A 26,002-nucleotide genomic window follows, 5' to 3' on the forward strand; every position below is an offset into this window, starting at 1 on the left:
AGTATAAAACCAAAGTATTTTTAATCTATGACAAGTCATAATTCTATTCCTTCGAAGGCTATGTTTTTGTCTTTTTAATAAAATGTTAAACAGCTCAAACTGTTTATATCTGAGATTTTATATTTGTATGTCCATATTCAAATAAATACACAGAGAGCTCATAGTACTACATACATTTTAAAAGAATATTAAAAAGCATATAAAAGAATTCTACATGGATTTATAAAGTAACATTCCTCTCCTAAGGACCATGAAATGTTTATAATTTAGTCCAAATGGACATTATTTCAGCTCTAGACAGCAAAGTATCAGAGAAGCTAATTTTTCTCCACAAATCTAAACCTAAAATGAATGTCAAGATAAACACATTATGGAACAAGTGGTCATCGTGATAATACTGACAACGGTTTTAGACATCATTGATCAATTTGACTTTGATCTATATCAATTACAAAATTACGAAGAGAATAGAAATAGACAAATTGGCTATGCTGTAGTCCTGGTACATGCACATTCAAATGTAGTGTAATATATGTTTTAAAGGAGATAATCACACTAATGGAAGGCATAAAATGTTAGGCATAAAATCCAAGCAACTGGCATAAAATGTAAGGCTATAGACAGAAATTCAAACCAAAACATTTCTCTGATTAAATAGTTTTGGTGGGTTTTGCTTTGCAAAGTCCAATGATCTTGCAAGTTTCCTAGGCTCAACTTTCCTATTCTCCCCCTTAAGTCACATTGACCCTCTTAGGATTTTTGTTCAACAGAAGCTTCTTCTTACCACCTTGGGGCTTCACACATTCTGTTTCCTCTGCTTGTCTGCTTGGAAAGCTCCACCACCACGTCCTTTGCCTTATTAACTCTTGAACAATTCTTACATCCCCTGGGAGAAAACTACCTTGACTTTGTCTAATCCCAAACATAGTCAGGGGCTCCAGAGCAATGCTATTAGTTAAAGAGCAAGAACAAAATCCTTGGAATGATTCTACCCTATGTCACTTAGATATTAAGCCATAGTCGTTTGAAAGGAAGTTAAAACTTATATTGTTTTCTGACTCAGTTTTACATAACATGACTAAATTGCCTTTTCCAAGCAACTGAACCTTCCGTGTTAAAGGGAGAATTCTGAAGAAAAGATGTCCTTCTGAATGAAAAACATATGAATTAGCATCAGCTGAATCAGATTGATTATGTCCCTCCTATTTCCTGCTGACATCCGTTAGCTCTGCTTACTGTACATTCTACTCTCTGAATCATCCATGTCTTCCTGCTGAGAAATATTTAAAAACATAGTATAAAAGTGATACCAGTAGCCCCTACTTGAGTTTACTTGAAAGAAAGGAAGGATATGAAAATGCACTAGCCTGGCATCTATATAAAAATTTGTGTTGGCCATACTAACCACCATGCCTTTGTGTTATAATAACAATTAGCATTGCACTATCAATAGGAAAGTTACATTAATTTATAAATGTTTTTGTTGGCTGAATCTTTTTCCCACCTAATAATAGCTAGAAATCTGGGCCGCCATGGTTTTATCAAATGATAATAAAATACTCATAGTCCATGCCTGTTATCCCAACACGTTGGGAGGCCGAGGTGGGTGGATCACGAGATCAGGAGTTTGAGACCAGCCTGACCAACATGATGAAACCCTGTCTCTACCAAAAATAGAAAAATTAGCTGGGTGTGGTGGTGCATGCCTGTAGTCCAGCTACTCAGGGGGCTGAGGCAGGAGAATCACTTGAACCCAGGAGGTGGAGGTTGGAGTGAGCCTGGGTGACAGAGAGAGACTCTGTCTTAAAAAAAAAACAAAAAACAAAAAACCTAAATTATTTCTTTCTGTAATGATCTCTCATAACATACTATTCTTTTCATTTATAGTGTATTCAGTTAGTATAATTATATATGAACTTCTGTAAATACATTATTAATAGTTGCATTGATGGTGCCTGGCCTATTTTGTTTAACATTGCTTTCTTGGATCTACTGCAGTGCCTGTCTGGCAAACATTAGACACTCAGGGAGTATTTACTGAACAAATAAATGAATGAATCCAAGCAAAGCCAAATGCCACGTCTTATGTGAACCCTTCACAAATGATCCCTCCCCTGTTAAGAAAGGTCCTTTCTCCTCCATGCTCCTAGGCTACATTTTAACTTGTAATACTTTCTTGCTATTTGTGTACATTTTTAAATCTCTAAACAATGAGTTCATGGTATACAGACAGTACTCTTTCTTACCTTTCTTTGAATCCTTCATTTCAGGCCCAGAGGATGGCCTCAATAAATGTTTGCTGAGGCCATCCATTGCATGCTCACTTAATACATTCAAGGTATTTATATATGTGTAAAATACTCTGCATTTTGAGTAGATATTCATGATGGACATTTATGTAACCATAATCTTATTTACTTTAAAATATCACTTCTAATACCTTCCCATTTTCTTTTGTAGTCTCTCTTTTCTATTTTTGGAAAAATATATTTTTATAATAGTCTTTCACCAACATTTATGATGATGAGTCAGGAATACTTAAATTTTTTAAACCAAAGACTAATGAATATGATAAAAATTCAGTTTTAATGAGAACCTCTTATGAAATTCAAATGAGTTTTTGAGGTTCACATTTTAACAAGAGGCCTTCAGGTTAAAAACAATCTTAGCTTCATCTCCTGAGACTGGAATCAAGACTTCTCTACTGAAATTATTCACCTCTCTGGCATACAACATTTAGTTCTTCTGCATAACAAGTTAGTTCTATTCAGTTATTCAACACTCCGTGAATGAACTATTTTGTATGTCTTAGGGTCTTTATTATGTATCAATCAGGATTTCATCAACATTTATGTTTGTAGAATGTTTTGTGTTGAACAAATTAATGAATAGTGTTTTTTTCCCAGTGCCTTAGAATACTGTACAAGTGCAAGGAAAATACACACTGGTATATGCATTAATGCATTAGTGTGTGTTTTCCTTGCACTTCTACAGTATTCTAAGGCACTAGCAGCCACATTGTATATAGTTGCCCCTTGAACAACATGGGTTTGAATTGTGTGAGACCACTTATACATGGATCTTCTTCCACCACTGCCACCTCTGAGACAGCATGACCAACCCTTCTTCTTCCTCCTCCTTTACAGCCTACTCAATGTGAAGATGATGATGATGAAGGCTTTTATGGTGATTTACTTTCACTTAGTGAATAGTAAATTTGTTTTCTCTTCCTTATGATTTCCTAAGTAACATTTTCTTTTCTCTAGCTTACTTTATTATAAGGATAGGGTATATAATACATATACAAAATATGTGTTTATTGACTGTATGTTATCTGCAAGGCTTCTGGTCAATGGTAGGATATTGGTAGGGTCAACTGTGTAAATATATATATGTGCACATATATATGTACGTATGTGTATATGCACATATACACTCATACTCACACACATACATATTTATCAGCTAGGAAGAGATTCAGATACCAGTAAAGGAGACCTTATTCAGTCAATCATGATGATGACGCTGTGTCACCATCATCCCTAGTCACTTACCCTATGTGTAAATCATGGCGGATTTTATCTGTCTTATTAGGGTAATACTGCATGGCTCCCCTATCCTGAAAGATCTCAAACTGAAGCAAGGTAGTTTCTAAGCACAGATAAAAATATCCTTATCACTGGTATCATAGTACTCTTTCAAACAGTCCAAAGGGATGCATCTAGTTTACTTCTCAAATAGTAAACACAACCCAAATGTGTCCTTCTCACCTATTTTAATTTCCCAATCAATGTTTTTATATAGACACAAGTCCCATAATAGAAGAAAAAAATATATCTTGCAAAAATAAATATATACTCTTTCTAGAGGAATAGATAGTCTATGTATCTCAAAAAAAAAAAAAAAAATCATGAGTTACTCACTTTTCCCTTAGAACTCAACTTGTTTTAACTTAATGTATGTCTATTTCTTTAACACCAAAAAATTCACCAGATGTAAATTTAAAATGTTCAAATCAAAATACTAAAGTTTGGGGTGATATTTATCATATAAAACATAAAATTCAGAAATCATATATTGAATTTACTTAATGATTAATATGATGTGTCAGCATTATTGATGACCATTTGCTATTGCTAACTGAAGCCAGAGATAATTTAATTGATGATTTTTGCTGCATCCTACATAAAGCCTAAAGCAAAAACTGCTGTTCAAGCACCTAACACAAATACACATTGCAAGTGCTGACACTGCATGCATAGTCTATATTTGGTGTCATTAGAAAACAGAAAGTGGCAAACCTGGTCTACAATGTCGTTTACTTTATCCCTTTCACAGTCCAGAATTACACGCCGTTCCTTTTTTAACTCCAGATCTTGAAAAAGGGATCGGTACATCTCATCTTTCTTTTCATTGTTAATGTTTCCCACATTGATAGCAGTCACTTGCCATTTCTTTTCAGCAGCAGAATCCAGCACAGCTTGCAGGGTTGATAAGCCTAGGAAGGCAAAGAAAAATGATGACTGATAAAGATACGTGAATAACTCAGAACTGTGTTACGAAAGTGCCAGTGAATGTATTTTTAAGGTAGATATATTTGTGCAACTAAAGGAATGTTGACTCCTTCGAAAAAAGCTATAGCTATGATCTTTATCAACTTCTTATGTCACTTCACATCAAAAACTCATTACCTAAATGTTACTGCTGTTCAGACCAAAGGAGTCATTGGTTGAGTAGAAAATAATATCCTATTCTTTCAACCCTCTCAGCTGAATTCTTTAGAACATTACTAAAGTCTAACGTTAATACCTTTGTTTTAAGTGAATGGCATCACAAACATATCTTATTCTTATAGAATGGAAAAAAATTGTTTAGTTGTACATGACAGTCTGTCATTTGATATTAGTATCCTGAAAAAGATGAGTAGATTTTCAGTGAGAGGAATCTATGTAAGTCTATGTGAAATTAAGAGCCAATAATCTCTATGAGGCTGCTATATTTTCTCCTATTGCTTTCCAGTCAACAGTTTGGGTTCATTTTTTTTTTCTTCAATAGCATTCTGTTATATATATATATATATTTTGTTGTTGCTGGGAATGAACCTGGAGGATTGGAGTGGTCACCTATAACCAGATGGTGGCAGTTACTTCTCTAGCAAAAATTTACTTCTCTTTCTAAATATGAATATTTTTCCGTTAGTAACTTTGCTTATAGCATCATATTAGTTGGAATTTTTTTTAATTGTCCACATATTACCTCATACTTAGGACGAAGAGGTACAACAACTAGAGGATTTATTGTCTGAAAAGTTTTATCCTCAATTTAGCACTTGGAGACACGGCACATAAACTTGCCTTTTACATCCCTTCAACTATTCACAGCAAAACCAAATTCAACATTTTATTGATAACTTAATAAACAACATAAAATCAAGACTCTAGAATGAATCCAGAACTCAGCAAATCATCTTCCTGATTTGAGAAAAGTCTGCATCTTTTTCAAAAGAATATTGGTCCCTTTTGATTAATAAAATGTAGGATTCATCTAATATGATCATATTTCTTCACAACCTAAATTCAGATACCAAATTTTATTTAAATCTTTTTGCTACAAAAAATGTCTATTATCAATTTTGTTGAATAATATTTTAAAAAAGAAAAACCACCATTAAAAATTTTGTGGATTCAATATTGATCAAAAAGTGTACAAGACGAATCTAAAACATATTTTGACACCAGAAGTGAAGGAACTCTCTAAAACCATCAGCATTACCTCAAAGCACATAGGAGATAATTTGAAATACTTAAATACATAAAATAGAATAATAATACTATTAAATACTTAAACACACAAAATACTCAAATAAGTAGTTTATATATTTAAGTATTTTGCATTTATTTCTCTAATCAATATTCAAATAGTCCTAATATTAATTAGAATATTAATTAGAATAATATTAATTAGAATAATAACTGCAAACTACATAAATACATAAACTGTTTTAAACCTATGAGATAATAATATATTTTAATAATGTGTTTGCCTTTGGTGGATGCTAGGGAACCAATTAATTAATTTGAAGACGGATAAATAATAAAATAAAACAAGCATTTTCCTGAATTTCCTATATGAACCACTTTCAGGTTGATAATGAATTAAATGTCTTTATTTTTGGAAATACTCCAGCTAATGGACGATGGATGAATACAGAGTTAAAATTGTCACCATCTTGTAACACCTACTGAATTAATGAATCAAGGCAACAATCATCAACTGCTGGTAACTACCCAAAAAGAGAGACAACAGAGATGTATGTCTCCAAGTGATAATATTCAATACCACCTATTTTGGTGTTGAATAGGTATATACCTATTCAGTGTTGGTTGCATTCATATCAAAAATGTAAACCTGAATCTCATCAAGCTTCCAAATCTAACTCAATCTAATCAAGTTATAGGGCATATATAGAAGGAAATATTTTAAGCACCATAGTGTTGCAATCATCAAAATCTAGACTGTAGGAAACTGCATTACATTATGAAGGTCTTAAAAGTCATATTAACGAATTGCAATATATGGAACTCATTTTTGTCTTGCTTCAAACAAACAGTGGAAAAAAATAATATTTATGAATTGTTAGTTGTCTATGTATAATAATGCTGTTGCAGTTATATTTAAAAGAATAATTTTTTTTCCAAATAAATGCTGAAATATTTACATATGAGATGGCGGGATATCTGGTATTTGTTTCTAAATAATTGCAGGGAACAAAGAGATACAGATCAAGCAAAATTGCTCATATACTAGTCTTTAATAAAGCCAGATTAAGAGTATTTGGGAATCTTTATAACATTCTTTCTAATTTGTTATTTAAAATATTTTATAATAAACATTAAAAATAATTTACTTTTATTTCAGATCGAAAGATTGGGCCATATGCTGCAAAAAGTTAAATTTTTTTCCAGCAAAATGAAATTAGTTTCCTCTGTCCAGTCTTCAGGCAAAAGATATCAACAAACATAAATTTCTCAAGGGATGATATAAAAAGACCACGTGTCATTTTTTTAAAACTTTCAATGGCAATTCTTTAAAACACATCACAGATCACCTACAATTTCCATACACTATAGGTCAATTAAACTCTTCATCAGTAGAGACAGAATACGCACAGCTGGTCATTATGATCAATTCAACAGCTATCGATGTATTTGAAAACAGCCATTAAGTCTATCCAGTTTTCTCCACAAGTAAGAGAAAAATATATATATATAAATTTTAAGACATTTTCCATTTGCTAGGTTCTACTTTCCCACATCCAGTCACGATTCAACTCCCTCTTGTCGCCTTCTTGAAGACATTATATCCATGGATAAGCTCTCTGTGCTATCCATATTGTTACTACATAGCGATTACCAGTAAGCATCCCTTATTCTCTGAAATAGCTTATTTCATTTTGTTTTATTTAGTTATAAAGTGTACTACATAATAAAATTTCAGATGGTGATGCTCTTAACATTATATCTCAACTTTTAACATATATTACAAGAAAGTTTAAATATAAATGACACTTTGTAAATGGATTGCATCAAGCGGTAATCCTAAATCTAAAATTTTCAGCAGTTCACCTTGCAAAAGAATATAGAGATGATGTATAAAATCAGTAAGAAGACATTTAAAGAAATTTCTAACTTGCGCCAGTGTGGTGGCTCATGCCTGTAATCCCAGCACTTTGGTAGGGCAATGAGGGCAGATGACTTGAGGTCAGGCTAGATTAAATAATGTTAAATTGCATTACTTCTTCATATGCCTATGTTACTGACTGGTTGTAGTTGTATAATCTATTCAAAAATGACAATCTACCTAAAATTCTCCCAAAGTATTACTATTAGTCAATCAGTGATACTCTCATCTTGACCCAGTATTAATAATACTTTGAGTTACAGACAAGCCATCAGCCACTCACCCGTCTATACACAAACCCTTTAAAAGTTCACCTGGTACAAGGTGAAGTCTTTCAGTTTGCACATTAAAGGCTGAAATTAAAAATGATTGCTGCCAAAAGATACATATTATTTAAACCATGTCTTACTGCTTAAAAATATTTTCTTTGTTCCATTTAAAATTAACTGTATTCTTTCAAGCATAGAAATTAATATTTATCATCACTAAATCATGGCAGCATGCCTAGGCCAAATTAGATTAACATATATTTCCTTGATCAGCTCTCTCAAGAATATGAGGAAAAAAATTATAATTTGAAAGCATTTTTGTTCTATGCGTGATGTTTTCCTGGAACTGCAGGCAACGTACCTTCCCTTCAGGGGACAAATAATATCTCTCAAAATTAAAACCAAGACACACAGCTATAAAATGCTAACTTTGTTTTTACCTACTGTCTGTAGAAATGTATTATCTTACCATGTTGATATTAAACCAATAAACAAACAACAACAAAAAAAACCACGTTTGGATTAAATCCTGATTCAAACTTACAACATATATATCCAAAAATAAAATTATTGCGTAATCTTGAATGCATTAACATAGGTAACCCCATTGCTCTATTGTTAAAAATGTGTTGAAGTTCTATTTATGTACTCTTCATGGACTGAGCGTATGCAGCTTTCAGGGTCATCAAGGGTCATCAAGGAGCACCAGGCTGTGCCACATCCTGGGTAAGGAGAAGACACCAGCAACCTGAAAGCTCTCTCCTGGCACCAGAGGCACAGCTTCAGCTCTCCTCTCACCAGTAAACTTAGGTTAGTCAAAGAGGATTTCACACAAAGATGTTGCTACATAAAGAAGTTTCTATTCATGCATCCATGTCCCTAATCGTTTACAAGTGGGAGATAGTCTTTTGACTTATTGCTCAGCATTTGGGCAGATAGCCAGGAAGCAGGAATGGCTTTCACTAGCTAAGGATGGTGAAATTAAGCAGCATAGAACAATGTTAAGTCTTTTTCTTCTAGTTCATGATTAGGGCAGAATGTTGGGAGACCATTTTCACATTTGGACACTATGCTATTCCAAAGAACAGTCATTTTACACATTTAGACATTAAAATTTAACAATATATATTCCTAACCTAGACTCTCCAAAAAGTAAAGACGACTATAGCCTAAAAGACACACACACACATATAATAAAGGAGATGAAGAGAGGGCCACACCAAGAACAGACCAAATTGTTTGAAACTGAGGTATGTAGAGACAGAGGTAGAAAGATGAAACCATGGGATCTATTTTCTAAACTCTGGTTAATATGGATAAAGGGAACACAGGTGCATTATTCAAATCATGTGACACTAAAGAAAGGAGGTGCCTACTTTGAAGCATAAGCAAAATGGTTTTGGGACCAAATGGGGGGAAAACAGTTAACACACTGAATGTATGAATAAGCTTGTTAAAATGTAATATGATGGCAAAGCCATAAAATTAAGTCGTCAATGAGAAAAAAAATTGGATAGCAAAAATTCCATTTCCATGAGTCAAGTAAAATATTACACAAAGGTCAAGTCATTTGCCAGTATTATGAGAGTCTGGCATATTTATCCCTGAAAATAGCTTCAGATAAAAGGCCAGTGTAATGCTTTTCACATTAAAACATCAACAGCTACTTGATAGCACCTTGAAAATGTATCCATAAGGTCATTTTGACTTTAATATGTAATTATTTAATATTATCACTCTGATGTTCTTATCTCAATGGATGCACTTGAACTCAAATCAATTTGTACAATATAATAATTGGAGATTATCTCATCACTTCAATTTAATTTAATATTTCTAAGTATTAATAAAAGTATTTTAAAATGTTCCAGATTTTTTCCACAAGTGCATAAATCCATCCATCTTCACCTGCTAATTCAGAGCCTATCTTTCTGAGTATCTCTCCTCAAATACTAGCGTTTCCCTTTTTTTAAACTTATATCAGCTGTTGTCTATTTGAATTTTCTCAAAAGTTCAGTTTTAACTAGAGGGAGCAATGGTGAGGGTACTGATGAAGGTGAAGTATATCCCTAAACTAAAAATGCCACCCTCCATCAACCTTGTCAAAGTGCAAAGAGAATTCATCATTCAATTCTTCAATTTTGCAAGCAAAATTTAGCTTCTAAATTCATCTTGAATTTAAAATACTGCACACAGACATTTAACTCATTTACTTATTAACACGATTTGCTGAACATCAACTCTGTTTCTAGCATTATCTGAATTACTGGGTGCAGAGTCATGAGCTGAGCATCCAGTACACTGAGCACAGCCTGGGTACTCCCTTCCTGGAGCTTGTTGTCACACCCTCATGAAAAACACACTTATCCTATGACACTAAGACAGTCCCTGGAATATAGCAGGGGCTCAATAGGCTGTTCTTAAGTGACAGAATGAACATCACCATTCATTAGAAATTTCTCAAGTCCTATGAAGGAAAAGAAGAGATTGCTTTGAAAGATAACAGTGTAAAAGGCATCACTGAGGAAATGATTTATGAACCCAGTTGTCAAGGAGGACTAAGGATTAGTGAAATGGGCAGAGATTTGAAGTGAAAGAGTTTGGTGCATCTGAGAAAGTAAAAGAAGGTCAAATGGATTTAGCTTTAATGAGCGAGCAAGAGAGCAGAAGACATTGGAGAGTTGAGTGGGAATTGGATATTATAAGACCTTAAAGCCACCTAAAACTTTTCAATTTTATCCTTGTCATAATGAGAAGCCATTGAAGTGTTTTAAACAAGAGAGTAATGCAGTCCAAAAAAATTTTTTTAACAATAATTCTTGCTACTTTGTGGAAAATGGATTAAAGAATGACAAGTGTGGAATTGGGGAGATGAGGGTGTGAACTCATTATGGTGGCTTGGCCAGGGCTAACGGCAATGAAAAGGAAGAGTGTGTACAGATAAAATATAATTAGGCGGTAGAAATCACATCAGCAGCGTGCAAGGATGGAAGAGATATTGAGAATACACCCAGATTTCAGGCTAGCTTTAACAACAAAAATACTAAAGAAGTTAGCAGAGAGCAAGAGAAACATCTAAAACTAATTTAATAAGCTCAGTTTTATAAGCCCTTTTATCACATTAATACCTATGCTTCTGAAACATCCAGCACATTGAAATCTATATTTACTGTAAATGGTTCTCAGTTGTAGTTTTTAATTCCCTATGGGAATAGCCAAGCACTCCCTTCTCAAAGCAGGGGAAAATAGTTGTTGACATAGCAAATTGTTTTCAGCTTGGATACTGCTGACTGGCTTTTCCACTGAGTGTTCTCATTTCCAGGATTAGGAAGACAGGGAAGAGAATCAGACACCTAGCTCCTGCAGTCCTGACTTGAGGTTACTGCAGTAAATGACTACAAACTGATCAATGGAGAATTGACTGACGGCTGGCTCTCTTCTTGTCTGCCCTTGTGGGTTAACAAGGTGCCCTATCTTGGTGGAAACAGGCTTCAGGTTTTTATTTGAACCCATATATATTCCAGGAAGCAAGATGCTGAGGAAATCACACTATGGAACTTAGGTACTCAGACAACAGTGGTCCCTCACTCTTTTGTCTTTGATTTACAGCTACTCTTTATAAAAAAATATTCATATGAACACACACACAAAAAAAATGTTTCATACAATTTAGGGAGTACACAAACCCATTGACACCCAATTATGGACCCGGGAATAGTTAAGAACACCTGGGATTCTATGGCATAAATAAAGCAAGTGTGCTAATACTAAACTTCACAGCACGGGATAGAAGAGAGGTAAAGGTTGTACCTCCCCCCCAACACATTTTAATATCATGAATCAAGACTGGCATGCTGCTCAAAATCATCCCATCACAAACAATTATGTGGAATGGTGTCAAAAGCACGGGTCTGGTATCAGAGTCCTGTGTTTAAGCTGTACCACACGTGGGTTGATCTTGAGAAAAACTTTAAATTGTCTGAGATTCAAGGATCTTGTTTTAAGGCAAGGGCAATAATAATGCCTGATAAAACATTTGCATATAACAATATTTAATAACTATACATTGCTATAAATATTCTTATTTGTATCTTTCACTTATATTTTACTCAAGCCACTTCATTCACTCTGGACTAGTAGCAGAGGTATCGTAGGTTCTTAGCTGCTGATGCCAAAAATTGCTTTTTATGTTACAACTAAATATTTGGACATCGGGTTGATACAGCCTATCTCTGAATTGTGCACACAAAGCTTTTGCTGTTGTTGTTTTACTCTAAATATGTTTCCCAGGTTTCAAATTACATTAGTCATTATCACTGCAAAATTAAACCAAGGGATCCTTGAGCTTTATAACACCTTTGTAGCTCTATAACATCCATAGAAGTGTCAAGTGTAGGCATATAATTTGCCCAATTACAAAGAGATGAGATACTGCCACTTACCTCGGTCACTGTCATAGAGGTATGCAAACTTGTCCCATTGATAGTATTCAATCAAGCTAAGGAGTGCTCCTTTGAGGTCAGGTCTCATCTGAATGACAAATGGATGCGTGCCATCTGTTGGGAAGCTGGGAGTGATGAAGGAGACGTGGAGCGTTCCACAAAATGATGTGATGGTATTTACAGACTTCTTGTCATAAAATCCAAAAATAGCATAGACTCCTCTCGAAAACTGGGAGCAGACTAGAAGAATAAGAAAGAACAGACAGAGTAAATCACTGAAATTGGCATATAATCATATGAATTTGCTGGAAACTTAATGCACTTTTATATAAAATACAAAATTAACAGTGTAAGAAATATAGATTTAATGATCCATTGAACTTGATGAGCACTTAATAACTTAGCATTCTATTTCTAGAATCTAAAAGACTGAAGCATAAAAAAAAATTCTAGTTACAAGAAAATGCATACATCATTGTTTAACAAGTTCTGTAAGTACTAACATATTTTAGAAACAAATATGAAAAATGTATGAGTAAAAAATATTAGCTATAAGAACAAACTGTAGTCACCTGAGATTTAAACACATTCATGACAGCTCATTCCCTACATAATCCAATTCCTTTCAAAATCTTTACTGTATTTACAATGCTTTTACATCAAAAAGTTAATGTGCTTCCATACAACCCTAATGCATACCAAAACCTCTTTAAGACAAGATAGATACCAGACTCCCATCATACATAGAGAGACATGTTCCCACAAAGGGACTTCTGTCATATTGTCACTCAGTTGAGAAGCAATTAAATAAAGTCCAGAACTTTACATTTTAATCTTTGCCATGGACCTAACTTACCCTGTATGTTACACTACATGTTACCAAAATATTTTGGCTAAGGACCATAATTCTTAAACAAATAATAACATTGTATTTGGACCTCCCCGTTACTCCCATAATCCTTTGGCCTCTTTCAATATTTCTATTTCCAGTGAATGGCATACAACACTACCTGCTTTCACTTTTTCCCCCAAAGTCCGTCCACAACTAAGTCATGCTCATTATAACACATGGATATACTCAAATAAGGTCCACTTATTTTTCTCCATTTTCCAACCATCCTGGTTCACTGACAGTATATACTTAACATTGTGCTTGCCCTGTGCCTGGCGTGTTCTAGGGTACGTTAATTCATTTCTTTCTTGTGATAACTTTTGAGTTAGAAACTCTAATTATTTCCAAATTACTGATAGAAAAATTGACACGTAGAACAATTATTAAGTGACCTACCAAAGTCACTTGCGTAGGTGATAGATGCTACATTCAAACATAGGGAGTCTGAATTTAGAATCCATACTCTTAATTAATGAATAAAGGTGGCTTTGGCTTATCTTAGCTGACTAGTGAAATACCTACCCAACTGTCCTCCTCCCTCCACTTATGTTCCTTCCATTCAATTCTCCACAATATAATAAGAATGATCTTTTGAAACATAAATCCAGTAATATCTCTTTGAGAAAAAAGGGTACTTTGTCCAAGACTGATCCCCTGTAATGCTCTATAGAGCACTGACCATCCACAGAATAGTGCTTAAAGCCACTAATGAAGTCAACTATGTGGCTTTAAATAAATAAATAGCTGATATTTCTCAATCTTGGGGTCACTTCAATCCAAGGAATGGAAAACAGTCATCCAGTATCATAATCTAACAACCTAGAACATAACATCTACCATCCTTTTAATTAATCCTTTTTGAGAAATAAAATGAACCTTATCTTATGTAATTGTATTTCCTTCACAAAAATAGATAGTCTGTAGAAAAAATAGATTTGTTTCATGAATGTGAGCATTGCTAGAATATGTACAGGTTCGAATTGCCAGATATAGACAATCAAAAAAAAATATGCCATGATGTTTAGTAACTGTTGTATGGTATGAATCGAAAGGAAAGCAAGGTTGCATCTTTAAGTGGCCCTTATTTGCCAAAAATCTGTGTAATATGTAAATTGACATATCCTTTATTACCAATCTTCTACAGAGCAGACAGAAATATCTCAGAAAGAAACTGAATGCATTTCATTACATTTCTTTCATACCTTAACATAAGGCAAAGATGAGATTACTGTCTTTTATTCATGCCCATACTTTTTGTTCTTGTCTGGGTACAGAGTTGACAATAACCTTTAGTGTATTTGATCACTATGTCCTCTATTCACACACATTAAAAATGGCTTTCATCTCATCTAGAAAAACTCTGCAGTTATTTCTTATTTTATACATAAGCATATGTCTACTGACAGGTATATCTTAAATCTTAAATTTGTTCAGAAATTGATGATTCCAAATGACACATGAAAGAAAGACATGCTATAAAATTCTCTCTGGGTCTATTTAATTCTGCTTCCTGCAAAGTGTGGGCATGTCATCCAGGTACTACAGGAATATCACGCAATATGATTTATTAATGAGACCTCTTCTCATCTTAAGTGAAATAGCTTCTGTGATGGAAACAGCAGACACAGCATCAGCAGAATGCTTGATAAAGAATGCCACTGTTTGAATACACAGGCAATCTTAATAAGGAGCCATTTTCAATTTGTTTTAGGCTCTGGAGTGAGTTGTCAAGGGACCTCCTGGTCATTGTGGCCATCTGGAAACACTGGCTTTGACCCAACTACAGGCACAAGCTGCACAAAACTTCATAAGGAATTATAATCCACCTAACTCAGAAGACACCCTTGTTTCCCTGGGCACTTCAGCTAATTCTCCAATGAAGCTACAGCAATAGCCTTTCTCTCCTGACTCTCTTTGGTTTCCTCAACCCTCTTCTCTTAGCCTTCATTTCTTCATGGCACTTACTCAAGTGTCTATTTGCCTATATCCTTATTTTTCTGGATATTTCTTTCCTATGTCTCCTGATTACGCATACAGTTAACAACCATTCAGACAACAGTGCTCATTTCCCTCTCTGTACCTCAGGGCAGTCACTGTCTCTCTCCTTAAGCAGGATAAGAATGCCACTGAGATTTACAACCAGGAATCAATCAAATCCATCAAAATGCTCACCTGAGCTAAGGTACTTTGCTTCCCTCATTTGTATTAACCATCTGAAGATGAAAAACTTAGCCCTATGCTTCAAATACGTCATCCCCAAATACCCAAGACTGTTCACATTGTAATATTGATCCTTCCCCCAATTTAGCATGGGCAATTTAACCAACTGACACTTTTCATAAGAATATTAGCTGCAGTATTTTGGAATTACTCCTACTTCATTAGAAGTGAAATTATTCATTTTCATTTTTACCTTATTCCTTAATGATGCCTCCAAAATTTAAAGCCATTTCCTTAACTTTGATCCATCCTCTAATAGAGGAAGTTTTACTACAATAAAGACCATCCATAATAACGTGTCATAAACTCTGAAACAATCATTCCAAAGACAATTTTCTAAAATGAGTTAGACACTACTAACATCCCATATAGTCATCTCTGGAGGCAGACAAAGAAACAGAAATCCACACAATTTCACCTCCAGTTTCATGACCCTTTCAATTACACTATGAAACACTATTATAAGTTTCTCAATGATTATCCTCATTAATATTAGAATTGTGTTTATGTCTTGAGACAAACTGGATTGCAAAGGAGCAGGTAAAGATGCTCTCACTGACTTCTGTAATTAAATATTTAAATCAACTTTGAGAAACTCAGCAAAGGACAAGTCCTTCTAAAAGACACTTTAGGTCAAACAGCACAGATGATAATCTCCTGGGTGTAAGTAACTTGCTGATTATTTCACTTTTTATTACAAGCCCAGATGATATAAGCCACTGCTGATGGTGCATCCAACCCACATCTTTTTCTCTTAGGTCATTCTGCTCATTGGTGCTGCTAATGTAGCATACACGATAAAGTGTGTATGCTGAACAAAATCTAAATAGCCTCGCATAGTTATTGAGTAGAAAGGGAGAAGAACTGAGCATGATTTTTTTTGTTTTACATATTTTATATTTATAAGTTGACATTCACTTCAATGAATCAGCACAGTCTGCTTCATAAGCAGAAATGGCAATAGCTTCTTTGCAGTTTGAACAAAAACTGGTAAAAGCTGCATCACCAAGGAATTCTGACATGTAAATATGGAAACCACTGAAAACCTCTCTCCTTTTTTCCTACACTTCTGACATTAACCCTGTACATACTTTGACCCTGACTTCAGTACTGAAATTTCCCTATCATCTTTTAGTAAGGATCTCCCAGTAACTAAAAATAATCATCTTTTCCTGGGATCTAGTTTTCTTAGCTTCTCTGAATTTATTAAACCAAAATTTGCCTCTTGAAATTCTTTCTCTTTCCACTGTTACTAGTCTTACTCTCTTCTAATTCTTTTTTCACATTGCTGCCAAGTAAAATTATACCATCTTGGTACCTTTCCTCTCTCTAATTATCTTTCACTGCCTTATCTTTACCCTACATCCTAAATTAAAAAGACCTTCTCCAAGGATTTGTCTTCCAATTGTTTTCTCTTCTCTTCTTTCACTCTACCTGAATTTCCACAAGGTCAAATTCAGTGTGTAGGCACATGTTTCCCAAACCTTCATTATTATCCCATTTGTCTCCTGTAACTATTAATTTACCAAAAATTGTACTGCAAATATTCTATATGGCAGGCATAGTGTTAGTTTAGAAAATGCACAGCAAACAGGATAAGTATTATGATCTGATTCAGGAAAAAATGGAATTTTACCTATGCTTTGATATTCCACACTCAGTCATTTTTGATGAAATATAATTATCATTTTGGAAACTATTTCTCTGTCTCCAAAAAAACAAAAAGCTTCAATCTGTCACCTTCCAGTGTCCCTCAGTTCATTATATGGAAACTTCTAATACCATATATTTCCAATGAATTCCATAAAAACAAGGTAAAAATACTTTATTTTATTTGATGAACCACATCTATGTGTTGATTTTTCCCTTTCTAGTCATGCGTGATAACTATTGCCATCATTTATATGCAATAGTTCAGAATAATGACCTTCTTGCTCTTCCCTGTCCTGTGCATGCCATCCATCACCATTTAATTTTTATTCTATTTCATTCATTGCCCATTTACAAAGCACTTTCAGGAACCTACTATGCACTGATCTAGGTTTGGGGAAGACAGTACTAAGCACAATAGGTAAGGTCCCCACTCATATGAAGTTTGCATAACAGTACTTCTTAAGCATCGCTAACATCTTGACCTTCCTTTTCTTTCTCCTTGGTTCTGACATGTGACCCTCCTCATCTCTCTCCTTCCTTTAATTTATACTCTTGTCATATTAGTTTTCCTAAAGCATATCACACAAAGGCATCATTCAAGAATCCGTCTTCCAATTGTTTTTCTTTTTCTTCAAACACTATTTTGTAGCAGTTTCGCCCCTATTAACAAGGTCAAATTCAACTTCTTATGCAAATATTTTCTAAACCTTCATTATCACCCCAGCTGTCATCCTTTATTTACTGAGAAAAGCATATACTGTAAATATATTAAATATTATCAATTTTTAAATAATGTATTTTCGTGATTATTTTGTATTTATTTCCCTGCAGGTATAATTTTTAAGTAAAACATTCAATTATTTAATACCTTATGGGTGAGCTCTCTAGAATAAAAAAGGAAATACACAAAACGACATTGTTTTATAATATCTAAACACATATGCTTTAATCTCAGAAATTAAATATCACAGAGACATTATTATTCTGTTTTCAAGAATCTTGAGAGGCTCTGATCTCAGAAACAGCAGTTCTAAGCGCTAAAAGTGAGAACAAACTGGGTTTGAATCCTGGCTTTGCCACTCTCTACTTGGGTTGGTTAGGGAAGTTACTTTACTCGTCTGTCTGAGCTTAGTCATCTGTGAAAAAACAATAACAATATTACCTACCTGCCTCATTGTGGGACCGGGAAGTATTAAACATAAGTTGAAAAGAGTGTTGGTCCTATAAGTCTCTCATGACTTTCCTATGTTTCAATGTTCTAATTAATGATGATGTTAATATTTGTGAATCATGCACCAGGATTTTGCTTATATTTTCCTTTAGCCTAAAATTCATTAATTCCGCAAGGCAAGTGTTTATGTGTTGAAATCAAGCCCGTCTCTTCAGGCCAAAAAATGTTAGAATCACTCCTGACTTCTCTTCCTTTATTCTTAGCATACAAATTGTCATCAAATACAGCGCATTTGACCTTTCTATCTGTGCTCTCCAGCTGTCAACACATGGCCTTAATATTGTCCTTAAACATCTATTGACTAGGTGGCTGCAATAACCTCCCCAAAAGCCTCCTTCATAATAAATCTCTTTCCTTTCATGGCAGATATAACCCTCTTGCTTAAAATCCATCAATTTCTTGCAGTTGCTTAGAGAATACCACATATAGCATTTGCTCAGGTGTTACCTGTTCCGTGTGGTCTGAATTACAAGCTGCTCCTTCATGTGATTCTAAAGCAATCTGTCTTTCTGCATGTTAGCCTACATTATAATTGTCTAGTTTGCCCATAAACTGTGAGCTAATTGAAAGTAGAGAATGAAGTGTCATTTATCCATGAATGCCCGTCAAGTACTTGGTACACAGCAGGCAATTGATAAGTGTCATTTAATAAATACCAATTCTTCCAGGAAGGGTTCCTTCCTTACCATCAACTGAATATGATCCTCCCCGATTATGAACCCCATTAGCGCACTACCTTTACCTCCCCACTGGCCTGAATCAGAAGCCCAGCTCTATACTTTCCTGGGCACCTGGTAGAAGAGTCACTGATCTTAAGCCTGCTTCCTAATCTGTTGAATGGGGATATTAATTCCTCTCCTGTCTACCTTATGGGAATGCATTAAAGTTTAAATTAGACAATATATAGAGATGTGTGGGAAAAAAAGTAAATCATTAGGTAAATGGATTATTGACAATAAATCCAACCACAATAATTTTTGTATTCTCTGCAATATCCAAATCAGAAATTTTCACAATTATATAATTACTGTTTTGCAAATGAACATATAATCAGAACCAGTGGGCTAGCAAAGACATAAAATGGGTTCTTATTATAAAATTTTATTTCTGTTGATACTGGGGTATTTCTGAAACAGTATTTTCATCTTTTGTTATCGTTTTGCAAAATAACAGCTGTTAGTTTAAAATTACCTATGAAATGTCGTTAATTAGTTCTCAAAGTAGGAAAAAATAATCCTTTTAGTGTGAAAATACAATATTTAGAATATTTGTGAAATTCTATTATTTTAGGGTTTCCATATACATTTTACAAATGGAGAAGTTTATACCAAGAGGGGTGATGTTACTAACCTGAAAAGGTACACAGAGCAAGATGCAATTGAAAACCTAAATGAAATGAGGTGATTTTTTTTTTTTTTTTGCCTGAAACAGACATCCAATTTCTTTGCATGGAACATATGCCCAATAACACGTTTTGCATATGAAAATATACAGAAAAATTCCCACAATTTCAAATGTCTTATTTATGTAATTCGAATAAACTGTTCAAGCCTTAAAATTTATCATAAAGCGATATTTACTCCTCTAAAAATATAATTGTTGTAACAGATGGTACATGTAACATTAGGTTTCCATGTAAAAATTGGGGAAAATCATAAAAAAAGACCTGTGATTCCTTTACTCTCACAAAATTTAGTTAAATATAGTGTTCTCTTTTTATGATGAAATTGAGTTAAACCATCTACTTTCCATTAATGTGGTTATTTTAAGGTTCATTTTTCCACTGTGACAGATTTGTTTTCCTATCTATGGACAGAAAGGATTTCCCATTCCGGACTTGGCAGTGTAACATCCCTCACAAAACTGTCATTTATTTAAAACCTTGCACTTTTATTTGTTCATTCCTGTTCCTCAGAGCCCAGCAAAGTTCCTAGCACAGACACTCAGTGTATAGCTACTGAATCAAACACCAACTGATTCAGAGGAAATGCAAAGCATAATAAACATATACCCCAGTGACATTTTCTATAAATTATATCACTGATGATTTTCCCTATAGCCCAGTCACAAACATTTATGATGATAAAGTACTTCTCTTTTGCATACATGTTGATCTAATTTTTCACAGAAATGTTAAATGTGATGCAACATCATCACTCAGTATTAGAAAACAAAGAAGCTGTAATAATACATTTTTCTTTCCCTCTAAAAAATATTTACCCCCTGACCTTTGTGTTATGTTTGCTGACTGAGGTGAAATGGCGTAAGTTTATCGCTGTTGCCCATATTATATACAGTTTTAAAAAAAATCTATAACATTTATTCTGGCTTCATTCATCATCTGGGATAGCAGGCAATCATAGAAACAGCAGTAATAGGCAATAATTCCCATGTGAATGTTAACAATGGGTTCTGGACACATAAATGAAAGAGAATTACCTCCGGCTCTATTAGATGCTATTTCACAAGTGATAGCCTCATTCTTTTTCCTTGGGATATGTATATTCTCTTCATAAATTCACACAGTTCTATCCTCTGCAAATTCTTGCTCAATTCATGCTCTATGTAAGTTCTGGGCACTCTATGCTCTGATGAAATTTGAATGTTGTGGATAAAGAGTACCAGGCTGAATAAATGTCTGCAGGCCTGGCGTCTAATCCCTGCTGTGACACCAGCCAGCTGTGTGCTGCTGGCAAGTCTCAGCTTTCAAATGTCTCCGTGCCCTCAAAGCTCATAATTTGGCCTGTGTGGCTGAACAGCAAAGCGAGAAATTCTAGAACATGTCAGGTAGTACATATTTATTATTCATCACATATTTTCTCATGGAAAACGTATGTGAGATACAATAAATTTCAAGGATTAAATAATACAATTCTCTTTGTTTTACTACTTTTTCTTGCTCTTCCTTTTTCTTTGTTTTATATTTCTTATCCTTTCCTCTTGCTCTGCTTTCTTTTTTTTTTTTTTTTTTGTCTTCTTCACATTTACAGCCACCCTTCATCTTAATGTCTGAAAAACCTGCAATCTCTTGTCTGACCTTAATTAGAATACATAAAATTGAGGTATAAGGTATGTATCCAACATAGATGCAATGACATCTCAGTCTAAATAATTCCTTTAACATTTGTGATAAAACCTACTTTTAAACAAAGTAAGTGAAAAATATTCAAATGCCTATAAGATTTATACTTAAAATTTATCCTTTAAATGAAATACAGAAAAAGACAAAACTTTATCATCTTACTGTCTGGATGCCCTCTAATTAGCTTGGATAACCCCCTTGCTTTTGAATGACTCAAAGAGTTTCTGAAGGTTTCACAGAACTTTCTTACTCAGCTTACTTGTTGGTAAGTGAGAGGGTTCTTAAGCATGTGACATAGTACTTATGTGTTAACCCACATATGTTTATTTTCAAAGAACACATTTTTTTGAATATTGTATAATGCAAAATTATATAAATATGCTAAAATGCTCTGAGCCATTAGCATACATCTCTAAATTGCCAAGGAATTGAAGGGATTATCTTTAGCACAATGAACTCACACACTCTTGATGCATTGAGTCCTGGTAAAATTATGACTTAACACTTGCTAAGGGATCATGGCGCATTGCTCTAATATTGTACTGAGGGTTGCCCTACTCCATTGCAACACCAATTCGATCATATGAGCCTAGTTACAACTGATGGTGTGAAACTAGCTCCTTCCAACAAGGATTAGTAACTTATTTATTTTTTGGCCCTTACATTTCTTTTAATGCTTTAAATTAAATGTCCATATTTCAAAAATAGTAGGAGTACATTATTATACAAATTTAAACACACATACTGATTAAAAGGATATAACTCCCCTTTGCTTACTATTCTTCTCAGAAGCAACCCTTGTTAAAAATAACAGAACCAAAGACAAAAACCACATGATTATCTCAATTGATGCAGAGCAGGCCTTTGACAAAATTCAACAGCCCTTTATGCTAAAAACCCTCAATAAGCTAGGTATTGACGGAACGTATCTCAAAATAATAAAAGCTATTTACGACAAGCCAACAGCCAATATCATACTAAATGGGCAAAAACTGGAAGCATTCCCTTTGAAATCTGGCACTAGACAAGGATGCCCTCTCTCACAACTCCCATTCAATATAGTACTGGAAGTTGTAGCCAGAGTAATCAGGCAAGAAAAAGAAATGAAGGGTATTCAAATAGGAAAGGAGAAAGTCAAATTGTCTCTATTTGCAGATGACATGATTGTATATCTAGAAGACCCCATTGTCTCAGCCCAAAATCTCCTGAAACTGATAAGCAACTTCAGCAAAGTCTCAGGATACAAAATCAATGTGCAAAAATCACAAGCATTCCTATACACCAATAAGAGACTTAAAGAGAGCCAAATCAAGAATGAACTGCCATTCACGATTGCCACAAAGAGAATAAAATACCTAGGAATACAACTAACAAGGAACGTAAAGGACCTCTTCAAGGAGAACTACAAGCCACTGCTCAACGAAACAAGAGAGGACACAAACAGATGGAGAAACATTCCATGATCATGGTTAGGAAGAATCAATATCGTGAAAATGGCCATACTGCCCGAAGTAATTTACAGATTCAACGCTATCCCCATCAAGCTACCAATGATCTTCTTCACAGAACTGGAAAAAACACCTTAAACTTCATATGGAACCAAAAGAGAGCCCGCATAGCCAAGTCAATTCTAAGCAAAAAGAACAAAGCGGGAGGCATCACACTACCAGATTTCAAACTATACTACAAGTCTACAGTAATCAAAACAGCATGGTACTGGTACCAAAACAGAGATATAGACCAACGGAACAGAACAGAGACCTCAGAGGCAACACAACATATCTACAACCATCTGATCTTTGATAAACCTGACAAAAACAAGCAACGGGGAAAGGATTCCCTGTTTAATAAATGGTGTTGGGATAACTGGCTAGCCATGTGCAGAAAGCAGGAACTGGACCCCTTCCTGACACCTTACACTAAAATTAACTCCAGATGGATTAAAGACTTAAACATAAGACCTAACACCATAAAAACCTTAGAAGAAAATCTGGGCAAAACCATTCAGCATACAGGCGTAGGCAAGGACTTCATGACCAAAATACCAAAAGCATTGGCAACAAAAGCCAAAATAGACAAATGGGACCTAATCAAACTCCACAGCTTCTGGATGGCAAAGGAAACAGTCATTAGAGTGAATCGGCAACCAACAGAATGGGAAAAAATTTTTGCAGCTTACCCATCTGGCAAAGGGCTGATATCCAGAATTTACAAAGAACTAAAACAGATTTACAAGAAAAAAACAAACAAGCCCATTCAAAAGTGGGAAAAGGATATTAACAGACATTTTACAAAAGAAAACATACATGAGGCCAACAAACATATGAAAAAATGCTCATCATCACTGGTCATCAGAGAAATGCAAATCAAAACTACATCGAGATACCATCTCACGCCAGTTAGAATGTCAATCATTTAAAAATCTGGAGACAACAGATGCTGGAGAGGATGTGGAGAAATAGGAACACTTTTACACTGTTGGTGGGAGTGTAAATTAGTTCAACCATTGTGGAAGACAGTGTGGCGATTCCTCAAGGACCTAGAAATAGAAATTCCACTTGACCCAGTAATCCCACTACTGGGTATATATCCAAAGGATTATAAATCTTTCTACTATAAGGACACGTGCACACAAATGTTCATTGCAGCACTGTTTACAATAACAAAGACCTGGAACCAGCCCAAATGCCCATCGATGATAGACTGGACAGGGAAAATGTGGCACATATACACTATGGAATATTATGCAGCCATCAAAAACGATGAGTTCATGTCCTTTGTAGGGATATGGATGAACCTGGAAATCATCATTCTCAGCAAACTGACACAAGAGTAGAAAATCAAACACTGCATATTCTCTCTCATAGGCGGATGTTGAACAATGAGAACACATGGACACAGGGAGGGGAGCACTACACACTGGGGTGTGTTGGGGGGAAATAGGGGAGGGACAGCTGGGGGTGGGGAGTTGGGGAGAGATAGCATGGGGAGAAATGCCAGATATAGGTGATGTGGAGGAAGGCAGCAAATCATACTGCCACATGTGTACCTATGCAACAATCTTGCATGTTCTTCACATGTACCCCAAAACCTAAAATGCAATAAAATAATAATAATAATAATATTAATGTGGGGTGTACTTCTAGCCCCATCATTCTAGTAAGAACTGATTTTGTTTGTTTCTGTTTTTGTTAGGTTTTTGATTAAGGACATCATACAACAATTATCTTGTGGCTTACTTTGATATATGACAGGGAAATTACCATGTTGATACAGACTTAGTTCACTCTTCAAGCCATTGTATGGTATTCACTGGTTCGGAGGTAGCAGCAACATTTTATTGACATTCCCTAATTGAAAGATATTTAGATTGTTCAGATTTTTTGTGATTACAAGCAAGACTGTAGTGAACACGTGAGTACATACATCTTTGTGCACGTGCACTATTATTTCTGCAGAACAGATTATTAAAAGTAGGATTGCTTGGTCAAATGTAATGCTGGGTAAAAGGTTTTCCATGCTATCAAATTATCACTCAAATACCATGTAGCAATTAACGTTCTTATCAATAAAATAACTTTTTATTTTTCGTGTAATTCACAATTGATAATGTTCATCATTTTGATTTTTACTAATCTAACTGGTAAAAATGACATTTCATTTTTGTTTTAATAATGAAAGCTTTCATTTTTGTACTCTCGTGACAGCACACAATGCTCTTAGTGTATTTTATTTATTAACTTAATATCTGTAATTCTGTAAAGCCACATGGGTCATAATATTATCCATATTTTAGAGATGAAAAAACTTGGAAGGAAGTTAAGTAATTTTCTCAGATATCACCTCTAGAAAAGATGAGTGGATGTCAACCCAGGCAGCCTGACTCCACAGCTGGTTTCATCACTAATAAACAGGAGAATTGGATTCCCATCATTATTAAGAAAGTGCATCTATTTTTATACTTTCCTCTCTTAATCATCTATTACTAGATTTTTACACACTTCTTTTTACTATTGTTACCCTTTAAATCTTGATTTCTAATATGCTTTAGTCTTCTTCATATGTAAAGCCCCTATCTTTCTTCCACTTTTCTCTTACCTTTTTGTGTGTTTATACTGACATTTGTAATTGAATTCTTAATCTTTCGTTTGATGATTCCTAAATATTGTGTCTTATATAATAAGGATTTCCCATTCAAAGATTTTCAAAATATTCTGGGATGTTTGACTTTTTAACAATCCCTTTTACATTAAATTCTTCAAATATTAATATCTGGATTTTATGAATGGTAAAAACCAAACTTACTTTGTTTTTACATAGATGTTCAATTTCCCAATTTTTAATGTAATTTTATTGATTTTCCTTGATTTTAAATGTCACATTTATCATATATTACATTTCTTTATGTGCCTATGCCTATTTGTGAAGATGAAAACAAGTATTTTAATTACTACACATTTTTGGAAATAACTATTGCTGTCAGTGTCCTTTTGCAAACCTTTCCTTGTTTTGCATTTTTTCTTTAGGATTTTG

At 34.5% G+C, this 26,002-nt stretch overlaps 1 protein-coding gene across 8 annotated transcripts in view; it reads right to left on the minus strand.

Moving 5' to 3' along the window:
- GRIA2 (glutamate ionotropic receptor AMPA type subunit 2) overlaps positions 1 to 26,002 on the minus strand; it is a 148,216-nt gene that overhangs the window by 51,881 nt on the left and 70,333 nt on the right. For all 8 annotated transcript variants that reach the window (XR_004260028.1, XM_032248577.1, XM_032248576.1 and 5 more), the window contains exons 3-4: positions 12,392 to 12,631; positions 4,302 to 4,498 (exon numbers count right to left, since the gene is read on the minus strand). Coding sequence is in view for 7 of the 8 variants with exons in the window: in XM_032248577.1 (XP_032104468.1) it covers positions 4,302 to 4,498; positions 12,392 to 12,631 (437 nt within the window). In the remaining variant the exon portion in view is untranslated. The remainder of the gene's footprint in view (positions 1 to 4,301; positions 4,499 to 12,391; positions 12,632 to 26,002) is intronic.

The sequence above is a fragment of the Sapajus apella genome, unplaced genomic scaffold, assembly GCF_009761245.1.
Source record: "Sapajus apella isolate SASKATOON/1434 unplaced genomic scaffold, GSC_monkey_1.0 scaffold67, whole genome shotgun sequence".
NCBI lineage: Eukaryota > Metazoa > Chordata > Mammalia > Primates > Cebidae > Sapajus > Sapajus apella.